Genomic DNA, 13,062 nt, shown 5'->3' with positions numbered 1-13,062 from the left:
AGTATTTAATGTCCTTTCTTCTTGAATGGCAGATCTCTCAATGCTCCCAAAGCCCTGATGCACATAGGCAAGAACCAGGCACCTCTGTGGAACAGGTGACCAAGGATCCTGAACCGCAGACAGGAGGACAGTGTAACAGGGAGGTACAGGTGTCCCCACCTCCCACAGCCAACCACAACCAGGAGGTTTCAGAGGAGGATGGTTTTGGCAACAGCCGTATGTACCTGTCAGGTTAGTAAATCTACAGCACTTCTAACCAAGAAGGTACCTTTTTGTTCCAAGGATAACTTACACATATAGAAATCTCACATTCGATTTCGATGCCTCTCCAGAAGTCCTGGAATCGTTCATGGCCACCCGAGAGGCCATGCAAGTACAGCAGAACGTGACGGTGTATGAGTCCTTTGGGACCTCCACCCTCCCCAGCAGCATGGGGAGCCCCGACAGCCCAGTGAGGGAGCCCAATCCCAAGCAGCAGTGGGAGAACCAAGGGGAGACCGAGGAAAGCCTGTCGTTCCCCGCCGCCTGCCATCTAGTAGTTTCCCGCTGCCTCTTCCTTCTGCTGGGCGTCAGGCCTGCTTGGGTGGAGCCCAGCGAAAAGGAGAATAACTCTGTAAACTCTGGAGCAAGGTAGGGGATATGTGCGGCTGTGGGGTTTTTTGTGTTTTAATTAAGATATATCGTCACTAATTGTCCTTTATTAACATACTTTCAGGAAATCCTCAACAGAATCTTTTACAATGGCTGTTGATAGCAGAAAACCGGTAAAATGTTTAATTTACTATATCGTTGTCTAAAGCCTTCTTAGCAGTCCTAATGTTCTGTCTGGCTTGTTTAGTCTGACCATCTAAAACCCTCTATTGGATATTCTAAGAATAAAATAGGTAAGTGGAAGAGTTTCGAGTCCAAACTTGGTACTTGAAAATGATCTTTGTAAATGCTGATTTCTTCTACTACTCGTCTGATCTGTGTCAGGTCTACCTCTGTGTTCTCTGGACATCATGAAAGACGCTTGGGATCGCCTGCGACAGTGTATTAGCCCAACAACTGCTATGTCTCACTACGGCAACAACACCTTGCCAATCCTGAACCAGGTGTTCCACTTTGTCTGTGGGAGCCTGATTCCCTCATCGTCCTCGTCGCCCACCCAGCTTGGTGGTCAGACGTGCAGCCAAGGAGATCCAAAAGCCATTACGTTTGCTATTCTGCAGCAGCAGCAAAGGGCCGAGGTAACTGGATTTTTTTTTTTTTTATACTGTCTTACCAGTACTGAAGATGAACTATACTGCTTTAGCTCCAGATATGTTTGTAGCGCGTAAATGTTACTGGAGATGCAATTCTACTCACAGGCCCAAGCTTGTTACAGTTATAAAAACTGTAACAAGATTCAAATGAAAAATAATGTGAAAGTCTTTTTCTGGAAGTTTATTTCAACAGCCTGACTGGTTTTGGCCATTCTTTATTTAATTTTCATTAGATTCGTCTTGAGGCCTTGTGTCAGATGTCGTCCTTTTTATCCAAGATGGAGGAAAAGAGCAGTGGGTTCACAGTCGCCCATCAGTTTCCGCCATTGTTGGAGTCTGTGCAGCTTCAGTTCCTCTTGGGATGCTTTGCTTTGGGAACACAAATCATCGCATCTCATAATGGAACTAATTACGAGATGCAGCATTACATGGTAAAAGCAATGACCATGCTGTCCCTGTGTTTGATGCTTTGAATGAGTCATTCCCCTGAAAAGCAATAACATTAATATATACAGTATAGTGTACTGTTTATTTCATGACTATGTTGCAGTAGGATCATCTTTTTTTTTTTCTATACAGTGTGGCACACAGTCGGCTTCCATGGATACACAAAGGGAACTACAATCTGCAGCCCACACTTTTTATCAGCAGGCGGTATGCATCCTCAAACAGAGGGTGCTGTTGGAAAGAGAACATCCAGGTTTGTCCATCGATGTTCAATAAGTTCTAATTTATCTGATTATTTCTTTCCTGCCATGTTTCTTATTTTAATGTGTCTTTATAACACTCAGGTTCCTGCCAGCATCTTTTACTAGCCACTATCTTTGCGCTGAACTTCTGTTACCAACCAGTGGACCTGGTGCTCGTCGTCAAATCTGGCATCCTGGAGATCCTTTCGGTGCTGACCAACAACAGCTGTGCTCTGATTAACCAGGGCTGGTTTGCTGCCTCTACATCTGGGTCCATGCTACTGAGCGGGGCCGTTAGACTAGCTTGTGCCCGCCTCCTTCAGATACTCACAGTAGCTGCAAGGTGAGAATATGGCGACGGTACACAGCTCTGCAGTAATGTGCACGGCTACATCCAGTATTAGGCTTGACTCTTCTTTGTTTACTTTTGCATAACCAAATGTCCTGTGTTGTCAGCTCCTGTGAGGATTTGCTGCCTATTGATGTATCCCACGCTTTAATGGAAGTGATGTGTGAGCAGCTTCAAAATGTCCTGCACGCTTTCCACCAACAGCAGACAGCAGAAAGAGCAACAGCAGAGAGAAAAGACCCGGACGCCGGCAGCAAAAGTGCAAATCTAGTTGGTATGAAAAATTAACTAGAGTATATTAAACGCCACTGAAAAAAAGTCTCGTAAAGAGCACGATGAAATTTATTCTCTTTAGACACATTTATGATTTCTAAAGCCATTTAATTAAAGAACCCTGTTTGAGTACAATTTCCATCTCTTTGTGATGTTTAAGGAATGGAAAGCAGCAAAGTGGTTGAATCCCAGCTTGCAGATTTCCTAGTGTTCCTGAGGCGTGTGCTCTCTCTACGAGTTATGAAAAGACTTTCCACCTTTGTCAAATGGATTGATCCACTCATGGCCATTATTTCACATAAGTGCTCCTTTGGTAAGATACTGTACTCCCTTAAATGATTTACAACAGGTTTAGTTTTTAGTAGTTTACATGTTTCGATATCATCTTTCCAGGATCTCCATGCTTCCAGAACCTTCGCACCAAGCTTTTGGCCTTTCATGTTTTAGAAAGAATGTTACCAGCGTGTTCTGAGTCAGTTCAAATTGAACAGGTATAATGCTGAAATCAGGTTTTCTACTATTGTATCACTTCAGATATTTTTGCCATGCTGCACAGTACGCTCCATTGACGATGTTATATGTTGTATTTTCTGTTTTTCTTTTTGTAGATTGTTAAACAACTGTTTCAGCTCTTGTCTGTTTATATGTGGGAGGAACCACTAGTTGAGAGGAACCACGTGGAAACAGCTGAAAAAGACACAGGGGTAAATGTTATTACTTTAATACTGTAGTTCTATGTGTTCTATAATTTGTAGTATTTTACTGCTGCAGTACAGCATACAGATATAACCAATCTTAACAATCCTAATTAGGATGTCAGTAGACAGTTATTTGTAGTATTTCGAATGCAGTATCCAGGAGAAAATGCTGTCTAGGAGTGAAATGCACTCCTGGCAGAATGAAACTGAAAGCAGCAGGGCTTCCTGGCATAACAGATGGGTCCGTTCTCCATGGTGTGGTAGGATGAAAAAGTGAGATGAGAGAAAAATAAACACGTTTAATTAGTGTCGAATGATAAACGGTGTTACACAAATAGAAAAGTTAGCAAGACCATTCGAACATGTCTGTGAAATTTTCTTTAAGAAACTGCTTGCCCAATACTGTACATGTCTTGCAGAATCCAGGCAGCTACGATGAATGTATTCCCATTGGAGACTTTTCCTTTGACCCACACAAGCTAATGTGTTGTTGTTTGGAAAGTGGGAACATCCTCTCCCATGGTTCGGGTGGGAAAGGTTACGGGTTGGCGACCACTGCCATCACCTCTGGTTGTTTCATATGGAAGGTAACGATAAGTTAATCACATTTTATTCTTTATTCACTGGACATTCAATATTAAACAATATGAAATGCATCCAATCTCTCCTTAGTTTTACATTACTAAAGAGAACAGAGGCAATGAAGGCACATGTGTTGGAGTTTCCCGCTGGCCAGTCAGAGATCACAACCATCATACCACCACTGACATGTGGCTGTATCGTGCATATAGTGGAAACCTGTATCACGGAGGGGAACTGGTCCGCACCCTTCCTTCTTTTACCCAGGGCGACACCATCACCTGCATCCTCGACATGGAGGCCCACACGGTGTCATTTGCAAAGAATGACAAGGTCTGACAATCTATTTACAGTACAGCCAGGTTTCCTGAGATTAGCTCCGATGTATATTTAGTTTATGCTTATGCTTGTCTCCTACTGTAGGAGCCAAAGTTGGCATTTGAAGGAGTGGTTGCATCTGAGCTTTATCCCTGTGTGCTGTTCTACAGCAGTAATCCTGGAGAGAAGGTATCTAAGCTACAGTATACTGCACATATGTTTGTCCCTGACCTTTAGTGTCTTCTATCCACCAGACATGGTTACTAACATTGTGACATGGATATATTTAAGTAATATATAAACAAAAATATATGTAATATATTATTATATATAATATAAAATATATATATAAAAGCATTTGTGTTCCTCACAGGTGGCGCTGCGGGACCTCCAGATGCGAGGCATGCCCAGTAATCTATTACCTGGGGAGCCTCTCTGCAGTCCGCGAAGCACTGTACTGCTGGAGTCTACAGTGCAGCTCCTGCGTAGGCTCCACCAGTGTGACCAGTGGGCTTCATACATCAACCAGTACATCCATTCCCACCTGGAACTCATAGGTCCTCTGTTGAAAGAGGATGACTATGAACTGGTCAATAAAGGTTTGGCACCGTATTTGACTGTTTGAACTATGAACCTTTTTAAACTTCATTTTTAGGTGAACAAAGTGATGTAATGTTGCCTTCCCAACACAGTTTCTAGTATAGTATAATCTCCTTTTTGGTGTTTCTCACTGTATTACACTCTCCAGGCATCAGTCCCACTCACTTGGACAAGGAGGAGAGTGAAAGAGACGGTGCTGAGGCAGGTGACGACGCAGGAGAACCACGTCGTCGATCCCTGTCAGAAGCCAAGCTGGCTGCTCTCTGCACTGACGTTTGGCCTGTACTGGCCCTGATTGGTGGAGTGGACAGCGGACTGCGGGCTGGAGGTCTTTGCCTTCACAAGTCCAGTGGACGCAGGGCTTTTCTGCTCGGTGTCCTGAAAGAAGGAAGCTCCCTTGCCAAGCTCCAGTGGGAGGAAGCAGAACTCTCTGTCAGGTATTACAAATATATTTATATCGACAAGTAATTATGAAATATTAATACATTGAAATGTGTTGCAGAGATGATTATCATTAACTTCCATTAAACAATTTTTATATTTTCTTTGTCTTGATCCTTTCAGCATGTTTATTACTCTGTATAATCCTTTTTCTGTTAGTGTTGTCATCTTCTGTAATATGTCTAACATTTTACTTTAATTTCGTCATTTACCCCCCTGATCTTACTTTTTCTTGCTTCTTCCTTCTCATTCTTAAATCCATTAATCCCTGTTGAATCCGTCCTGGTGTCACTCCATGCTGTATCTGTGGGTTCTTCCCATCCCTCCCAATAACTAAGCTCCATGAATTCTTGGTCACCCAGCGATACTCCAATCATCTCGTTGGAGCCCTGCGACATATCCTGCTGCAATGTCTCCCGACTTGGAGGCCTCAAGTCGACGGTGCTGTTGGATCTGATCTATCTAATGGGATTACTGGAGGAGCAGGGGTGGGTGGGAGCTCATCCAACCTCCAGAAGGAAATACTCTGAAGAGCACATAAAAGAAGGGGAAGGACAGGGCTGTGTGGATGAAGATGTGTCGGGTGACTTCAGGTGGATGAAAGAAGATGAGAGGAAGAAGTTTAAGGATCAGAAGACTGAAAAAGACCCTTTGGTATCACCACCCTCAACCAAGGATGCCATGAAGATCATGGGCAATCAGGAGCTTACCTCCCTTCCCCAGCCTCCCCAAATCACCCAAACCTCCAGTACATTTGCCCTCGAGCTGAGAGCAGTCAGAGTCTCATACCTTCTCACTGGGGCTCTGAAATCCCTGAATGTCATTTTTAGCTGCGAGAAGCTGTCAGATTTGCTTCTAGTACCTAAACTTGATGTTTCAACCTCCTCAATCAGCCCACTAGCTAGCCCAAAGCCTGACCAGGCCAAAGCCAGCGGCAAACAATGGGATGAGAGTGCTGAGCTGAGATCAGTGCTGCAGTATGTGGTGCAGAGCATGGTCAAGTGGGCAGTGAGGCCCTGTCCTATCAAACAGAGGGTGTCTCTTGCTGACCTGGAAAGGGCTCAAGTTATGATCTATAAAGGGGCTTTGAACAAACTGCAGGAAGACAAAGAACGCAAAGGTATATAAATTTTGTTTTTATTTATTAGGTTGTTATTTTTGTCTGTGTGTAATAAGAGTTTTTAATACTTGAAATGCAATTCATGAGAGTTACGTTTGCTCCTGGACAGACATGATTACAGGTGCTTTAGTAAATGAGCAGTAATAAATCAAGGGCTCCATCTAACCATCATTACTACATTTTCCTCCGCAGAATCAGGTCAGTCTTCCTCCCGGCCCATTTCGAAGTCCTCCAGCTCTGTGTCCTTGTACAGTGCGGGCTCGGAGGGTACTGCCATTTTTGGCCAGTCCAACAGAGCCTCTGCCTCATCCTCCAATACTGACTTGGCATCTTCACTGCCAGCAAACCTGCAGGCAGATGGGCTGGATAATTTCAACCCTTTCCTCCCAATCAGCCTCCTCCAGTGAGTAGAGATTTGTTTCCTCATAACTGATTTTTAATTTAAGTTTAAGAAACACATTTCAGTATTCGATACCCAGAGGTATCATCAAATCTCATTTGTTACTGGTTGCTGCAGACCTGTATCCTTTTGGTAGCAGCTATTCAGAAGTCCAGGGAATGGGTGAGTTAGGATCTATATAAAATAGACGGATGGCCTGTGTGATGCTGCAGCTCTGACTGCCCATCCTAACCCAGCCACCTGACCATGGTGTCAGTGTTATTTATGCTTTCAGTGGGCGAACAAACAAACAGCGTCAGTGCTAAAGTACTGTATGTATAACAGAGCAACGTCCAGGAGGAGTTATCATGAGTAATTAAAAGATGCTTTTGAAGGTGCTTTTTGGGAGTCTTAGTTCTTCAATCAGTTAATATTAGAACAGTTTGTTTGGGGCTGAAAGCTGGCAGCATAGCTCCACATCTTTATTACTGTACTGTATATACTGTATCTCCACTTCCTCTAGGCACATGGTGTTAACCCGGTTCCCTACACTCACTGGCCTGGTTAGCAGTCCCCCTGTGCTGCACCCTTGCTTCAGCCTGGCCAGCTCTGCTTCTTGTGATGCCTTCACAGAGCAGCAGACTAGCTTCATGGAACCAGGCCCCTGCAGCACACAGTCCAGGAGCAGCCTGGGTAAGAACAAAGTCAGAGAGGGCGGTGGAGGAATAGCAGCTGGACGTACACACAGTACAGTAGATTTACATGAAATGTTTTAATTTCATTTAAATTAAACCAGTCATCTTCAAGAAATCCTACCTGTTGTAGCTACAGTACTCAAACATTATTAATGAACAATGATTTGCAGATGAACTTGATTTAGCCAGACTCCTGTGTTTTAGTAGGAGGGTCTACTCATTGCAAACCATCTGTCTCTTGCATGGTCCTGAATGTTAAGGGATGCGTCTCCACTGATCTGCTCCTCAAAACAGCATGTGCCAGTTGCATGAATGACAGTCTGTGCACTAACATGCTTGAATGGCACTTTTTTTCCCCCATTGTCAGTTATGCTGCAGACACGTCCATTTAAATGAAAGCCACTGGCCTGACTTTCATATCATAGATATTTTACGTACTACAGCATAAAAATCCACTGTAAAAAAGTTGGAAATGCTTTTCACTTGAAGAAAAGCATTTGCTAACAAAAAAAAATACTAATGTAGAAATATAAAGTACAGCAGTCTGTATGCAAAATACTCCAAATGTAGCTATGAGCTTGTTTTTGGTTTGGTTTTTTTTGTGTACCTTCTTTTTCTCCTCACCCACCAGAACGGACACAAATGTTTGTCACCAGTCGGTTGCTAGAAATGGGATTCACTATGAGACATATCTACTGGGCCATGGAGGCAGCAGGTACTGCTTGGCAGTGTTTCTGATGCCATGGTTTTTGCTTCATGTGCTTTTCTATCTTAAACATGTGTCTGTTCACTGTTTGTGCAGCTATGTATTTGTATTTATGTGGGATTATTGTGATGTTACGTACTGTGAGTGTCAGGTAAACATACAGTTAAAGTGCATTTTCCAGTAATACACATTCCACCAGTGTGCAGCGCATTTTCCAAATTGTATTCCTTCCTTCACTTACTTCAATACAAAGTTCAGCACTGCCCTTTGTCACTGACTGTGTCATCAGAGCAGATGTGCTGGCCTGACCTTAATTCACAGATGCATGATCATCTGGTGGTGATGTCCAACATACAGTAAATTAGCTGTGAAACACTCCGTGATCCATCTTTTCTTTTTGAACTCTGACAGTTCACCTTCCCTGTGGTCCCTCCCAGATGTAGCAGGTGACTTGGATTCTCAGACCATTGAGGTGCTGGCCAGCTGGATGCTAGAGCACCCCCTGACCGAGGAGCAGCAGGCAGCCGAGTCACCAAGACCGGAGGGCGCTCCAGACACGCCGTCCCCAGATGGGCCAGAGACGGTGCAATGCCCCGAGCGGCCCACCAGCCAACCCAGCGAAAGGTCAGGGATGTCAGGAGAAGAAACTGGTGTGGCTTTATTGTTGTAGGTAAAATGACTGCAGGTTTTTGCATTTTATAGCCTGTTACCAGGGCTTGACTGGATAGAGAGGGAGAACTTCCTGGATGTGCACCTGACCAGAAACAGGCCTCCTCCAGCACGGCGTCGACGCTCCGGTCCCACCCAGAGAACATCCTTCCGAAGGGCAGGTCAGAGCAAAGCAGTAGCTACGACCGGGAATAAATCAGTGTTTTTATTTTGTTTTTTTGAAATTCATTTATCTATATTTGAATTTATTTCTTCCATCATCATTTCAGACTTGCCGTCACCCAGCCCCCTACCGCAGCTGTACCAACAGCACCCCGTAGTCAGTGACTGGCCAGAGCAGGTGGAGTTCCACCCCTACGCCGCTGAGGACGAGTCAGAGTTGGGCTACATGGACGACCCGTACCATGAGGAAACCTACGAGGACCTCCTCACGCCCTCATTCTTCAGTTTGGAGAGAGACACACTCCAGATAGTGGAGGTGACACACACAATCTTGTCGTTGTGAGATGGACAAATTTAAAAATGATTTTGATTATTGTAGTGAATATCTATCAGGATTAAAGCAACAAAACGATAAATGTTAAAATCCCACCTTCAGTTTAAGAGCAGTAGAGCAGATCTACACTGATGATGATTTACATTTTTTCTTTTTTTTTTTTTTAACCCCTCTTAGTCGGGAGAAGAACGCACTCAGATGGTCAAGTGTGAGCTGTGCAACACGCTTACTCTGCAATTTAACAATCACATAAAGCGGCGTCACCCAGGCTGTGGACAGAGTGCTGCACGGAAGGGTTACGACAGCACCGGGTCCTATGTGGACGTGTGGTTCAAAGGCGAGTGTGGCTCCAACTTTCCATTCTACCTCCTCTGCAGCGCCTGCAGAGAAAAGTATCTGGCTGCGAACCTGAGTGACACTAACTCTAAATATGAAAGGATTAAAGGTCTGACCTCGGATTTGATTGGCCATTTGGACAGTACTTCAGATGGTAGGCTGGCAGCTTCACGTCATTTTTAAATCTAGAGCTACTTAATGGTCAGTAAATGATCTCTTGACAGCTCTATATGGCTCTTGTGTTTGGTCAGATGATTGGGAAACCACCTACCAACATGAGTGTGACACAGACAAGCTCACAGGACTGGAGGACTTTGGGCTCTTGCTCAGACCCCTGGGTCTGACAGAAAAGAAGTTGGTACCAGACCCTATTGCCTTTGCTGAGCCAGATCCACTGGGATCGCTTCTGTACAGCTCTTCTGACCCTGTGAAAGCAGCAGTCTCTAAAGGTACTGTGTTTGTTAGAATGGTTAGTTGACTTTGCATGGGCTGTATATTAAGCGGACGATACTCCATTTGCAAAGCTACAATCTTAAATGACAGTATTTGTTGGTCAGTGGTTATCTGATCTCTTCCTCCTGCATTAGATGTTTTTGATTTTTCTTTAATCACATTTAGCTCACTTGTAACACACACCCACATTCCTTCTGTGCTTTTTGGCACCATTCATAGTTCATCCACAGACATTACTGAAGTAATTACAGTATTTCCATTTATTTCAACTGGGCATTTTACCACAATAAGCCCTTACTTTACTTACTGATTTTTTTTTTATTTTTTTTTTAGGCATTGCTAGAATCGATTTGTTCTTTAATTATTATGGTGATTGTGTGTTCTGACCTACAACAGGCAGTGCCTGTGCTGAGCAGAAGACCTCTCTGAGTCTGGGACAGCAGGCGGTATCACTCAGGGACTCGCATGATAGACTGAAAGCTTTGAGAAGAGTCACATCCACGGCTCAGATTCTGCTGGCTTATAGCATGGTGATGAGAGCCTTGTCTCAGACTGCCTCCAGGTACGTTTCACCAGAATAAAACCTTGCTGGTGTACAGTAGGCTTTATTTAATTATTACAGTATTTAAGTTTTTTTCTTGTTGTCTTTGTACAGTGTAACAGTGTGCAGCCATTCTAACGGACTGGAGTCCTTGGGTCTGGCAGACATCCGCATCCTGGTGCGCTTGATGACTTTAGCAGCCGGGGGCAGAGTTCCCACCTGCATGGACAGGCGTTCGGGAGTAAAGGGGGCAGCCACAGAACGCAGCAACGCCACCTGCCTCAGCTTCCTTACCTCAGCCATCGGCAGCGTGGTCTCCCATAGTCCGACTGCGTACAGGCAGCTAGTGGAGATATGCACTCAGGTCAGTTTTCTATTTAGCTATTTGGGCTGGATGATTGGATCTTACTTGCATCCCAGTGATTTATTATACTACTATCTGACCAGTACTGTACATCGTGTAAATGTATAATGTAAAATGATGATTTAGTATTAAAGAAAGCATTATGGCTTTATTAACCTGCTAACAGATGTCATACTTGATGGAAATGAATACAATAAAATGTTTTTAATCTTTTTATTACTGCACCTAGGACCTTATGGCAGCAGCTACAGGGGTGAACAACGTCGGTGACTCGCAGCAGAGAGGGTGTCTTGGTTCTAGTGCACCAGCTGCCGCCCAGGGTGCACAGCAGCAGAGAGCTCACACTGACCACACTCCCCCAACATTCCTGGTCACACAGAGTCTGGTGTCCTTGCTCACTGAAAAGGGTGTTCCCAGTTACAGCTTGGATAGGGTTGACCATGAGGCTAATGGTGAGTGGTTCTCTTAAATCATTGTGTTTGAAATCTTGTCATTATTTGACTCATAGCAGCTTTTCTGCAACCTAGATGCAGGAAACCACGGGGTGCCTTCTTCATCCATGCCTCATTCCCCGTTATCCCAACTGAGCGCCAGAGTGGGCCCTCTGGAGTTGGCCAACGCGCTGGCAGCATGCGTCCTGTCTGCCAGGCTGACCAGTAAACACCGCCAGTGGGCAGCGCAGCAGCTGGTTCAGGCCTTGGCTGCCACGGGAAGGGACAGTCCCAGTCGCTCCCAAACATACAGCGACCTAGCTGGCGATTTACGCAAGTGTCCTCTGAAGCGGCTCGAAGGCCACTATAACAAGGTGAGGGGCTTCTACATGCTCATTTGGCCAGTAGGAGATTTCAGTAGTTTGCCAGGCCAGGTCAAAGTAAGCTTAGCATTACTTGTGCTTCGTTAAGGTTGCGAGCTGTTTTTGGAGCAGTGACCAGGCTTTGCTGGCTACGTGCTCCCAGGACAAGGTGGTTCAGCTTTGGAGCATCAGCCAGAACACAGTGGAATTACAGAACACCTTCTCCTGCATTACCAGGTTGTGTCCACTGGATTGTGTATTGTCCAAAAAACAAGCTACAGTACTTTTATTTTGACACTTCCCATTGAAGGACTCTCTTTGTAAGCCTGCATTTTCTGACTCTCCTCAGTAAGACAGACAGATCCAGCAGCGAGAGGATCAGTAGATGTCACCACATGGCTCCCGTGTACTGGAGCACAGGGGGTGACTTCTTGGCTGCGCCTGAGAACAAACATGTAAACATCATGAACATCAGGGGTAGGTGTCTTTTTTATTTCTAATAGTCTCTTACACCAGTTTGTATAACCTTAGCAATGTAATCTATGAGTAATTTGAACAGTATCTACAGTAAGCGTTTCTGTTTTGTCAGGGTCTCACTGCCACGTGGAGGCTCAGGTGTCTCGGATCACAGCTCTCTGCTGGGCTCAGTCCTTCAGCTTGTGGGCTCTTGAGCAGCCGTCTGCCTGTAAGAACAGACCCACTGAAAGCCTGTTGGTGGGCCGGCTGGATGGCTCCCTCTGCTGGCTGCAAGTCACGATGCAGGAACTGGATCTGCTTGTGAAGGGCACTGAACTGATCCACTGCCACAGGAAAGAGGGTGGGGCGTCTTTTCTAACTTATACCACACACGCTACTTACTTACCCCAATAAAAATGATCCTCTCCTCTTTTCTCCTGTAGCCCCTCAGTGTTTGGCCTGGCAAAGTGAGGATAAACCTTTTGCTGTGGGCTATCCTGATGGAAAGATCCTATTGGCCACAACTGAGAGCTATGAGAACGAGCAGCCAGTAATGCTGTCTGTCTTTCAGGTATGTTTTGTACTCCACGCTCTTTGTACGGTATCTGACTTTTGGAACGCTGAATTCTGCCTCACCCATTTCTGTGCTTCTTTACGCTACAGGACAGCGTAACCTCCCTAAAATGGGACCCCACAGGCCACTTGCTGCTCTGTCTGAGCAGGTCAGAGGTGGTGAAAATACTGGGACGCTCTGGGGGCACCTGGGTGACCGTACACTCCCTCATTCACAGCAGCAGTGTTACCGCTGCCGAGTGGTGCCCACTTCCTGGCAGAGCACCTGATCCTCGGCTCATGGTATCTGT

The 13,062-nt window shown here is 45.1% G+C and overlaps 1 protein-coding gene across 6 annotated transcripts in view; it reads left to right on the top strand.

Moving 5' to 3' along the window:
• Positions 1-13,062, top strand: part of LOC114866632 (probable E3 ubiquitin-protein ligase HERC1) — a 29,521-nt gene that overhangs the window by 9,898 nt on the left and 6,561 nt on the right. For 4 of the 6 annotated variants that reach the window (XM_029168629.3, XM_029168622.3, XM_029168623.3 and 1 more), the window contains 35 exons: positions 33-231; positions 333-630; positions 716-764; positions 839-884; positions 976-1,229; positions 1,478-1,675; positions 1,824-1,944; positions 2,036-2,276; positions 2,390-2,556; positions 2,716-2,868; positions 2,949-3,046; positions 3,164-3,259; positions 3,673-3,840; positions 3,926-4,165; positions 4,256-4,339; positions 4,524-4,749; positions 4,899-5,187; positions 5,530-6,311; positions 6,504-6,714; positions 7,214-7,383; positions 8,017-8,100; positions 8,529-8,715; positions 8,794-8,921; positions 9,030-9,238; positions 9,434-9,746; positions 9,844-10,041; positions 10,442-10,607; positions 10,701-10,950; positions 11,180-11,402; positions 11,478-11,755; positions 11,853-11,980; positions 12,093-12,220; positions 12,333-12,560; positions 12,643-12,770; positions 12,863-13,062. In XM_029168629.3, coding sequence (XP_029024462.1) covers positions 33-231; positions 333-630; positions 716-764; positions 839-884; positions 976-1,229; positions 1,478-1,675; positions 1,824-1,944; positions 2,036-2,276; positions 2,390-2,556; positions 2,716-2,868; positions 2,949-3,046; positions 3,164-3,259; positions 3,673-3,840; positions 3,926-4,165; positions 4,256-4,339; positions 4,524-4,749; positions 4,899-5,187; positions 5,530-6,311; positions 6,504-6,714; positions 7,214-7,383; positions 8,017-8,100; positions 8,529-8,715; positions 8,794-8,921; positions 9,030-9,238; positions 9,434-9,746; positions 9,844-10,041; positions 10,442-10,607; positions 10,701-10,950; positions 11,180-11,402; positions 11,478-11,755; positions 11,853-11,980; positions 12,093-12,220; positions 12,333-12,560; positions 12,643-12,770; positions 12,863-13,062 — 6,938 coding nt within the window. The remainder of the gene's footprint in view (positions 1-32; positions 232-332; positions 631-715; positions 765-838; positions 885-975; positions 1,230-1,477; positions 1,676-1,823; positions 1,945-2,035; positions 2,277-2,389; positions 2,557-2,715; positions 2,869-2,948; positions 3,047-3,163; positions 3,260-3,672; positions 3,841-3,925; positions 4,166-4,255; positions 4,340-4,523; positions 4,750-4,898; positions 5,188-5,529; positions 6,312-6,503; positions 6,715-7,213; positions 7,384-8,016; positions 8,101-8,528; positions 8,716-8,793; positions 8,922-9,029; positions 9,239-9,433; positions 9,747-9,843; positions 10,042-10,441; positions 10,608-10,700; positions 10,951-11,179; positions 11,403-11,477; positions 11,756-11,852; positions 11,981-12,092; positions 12,221-12,332; positions 12,561-12,642; positions 12,771-12,862) is intronic. The other 2 variants (XM_029168626.3, XM_055513232.1) reach the window with 2 other exon arrangements.

The sequence above is a fragment of the Betta splendens genome, chromosome 12 (assembly GCF_900634795.4).
Source record: "Betta splendens chromosome 12, fBetSpl5.4, whole genome shotgun sequence".
In the NCBI taxonomy this organism is placed as follows: domain Eukaryota; kingdom Metazoa; phylum Chordata; class Actinopteri; order Anabantiformes; family Osphronemidae; genus Betta; species Betta splendens.
Note: the sequence above shows the minus strand (reverse complement) of the source record. Positions and strands in the feature narration are given on the sequence as shown.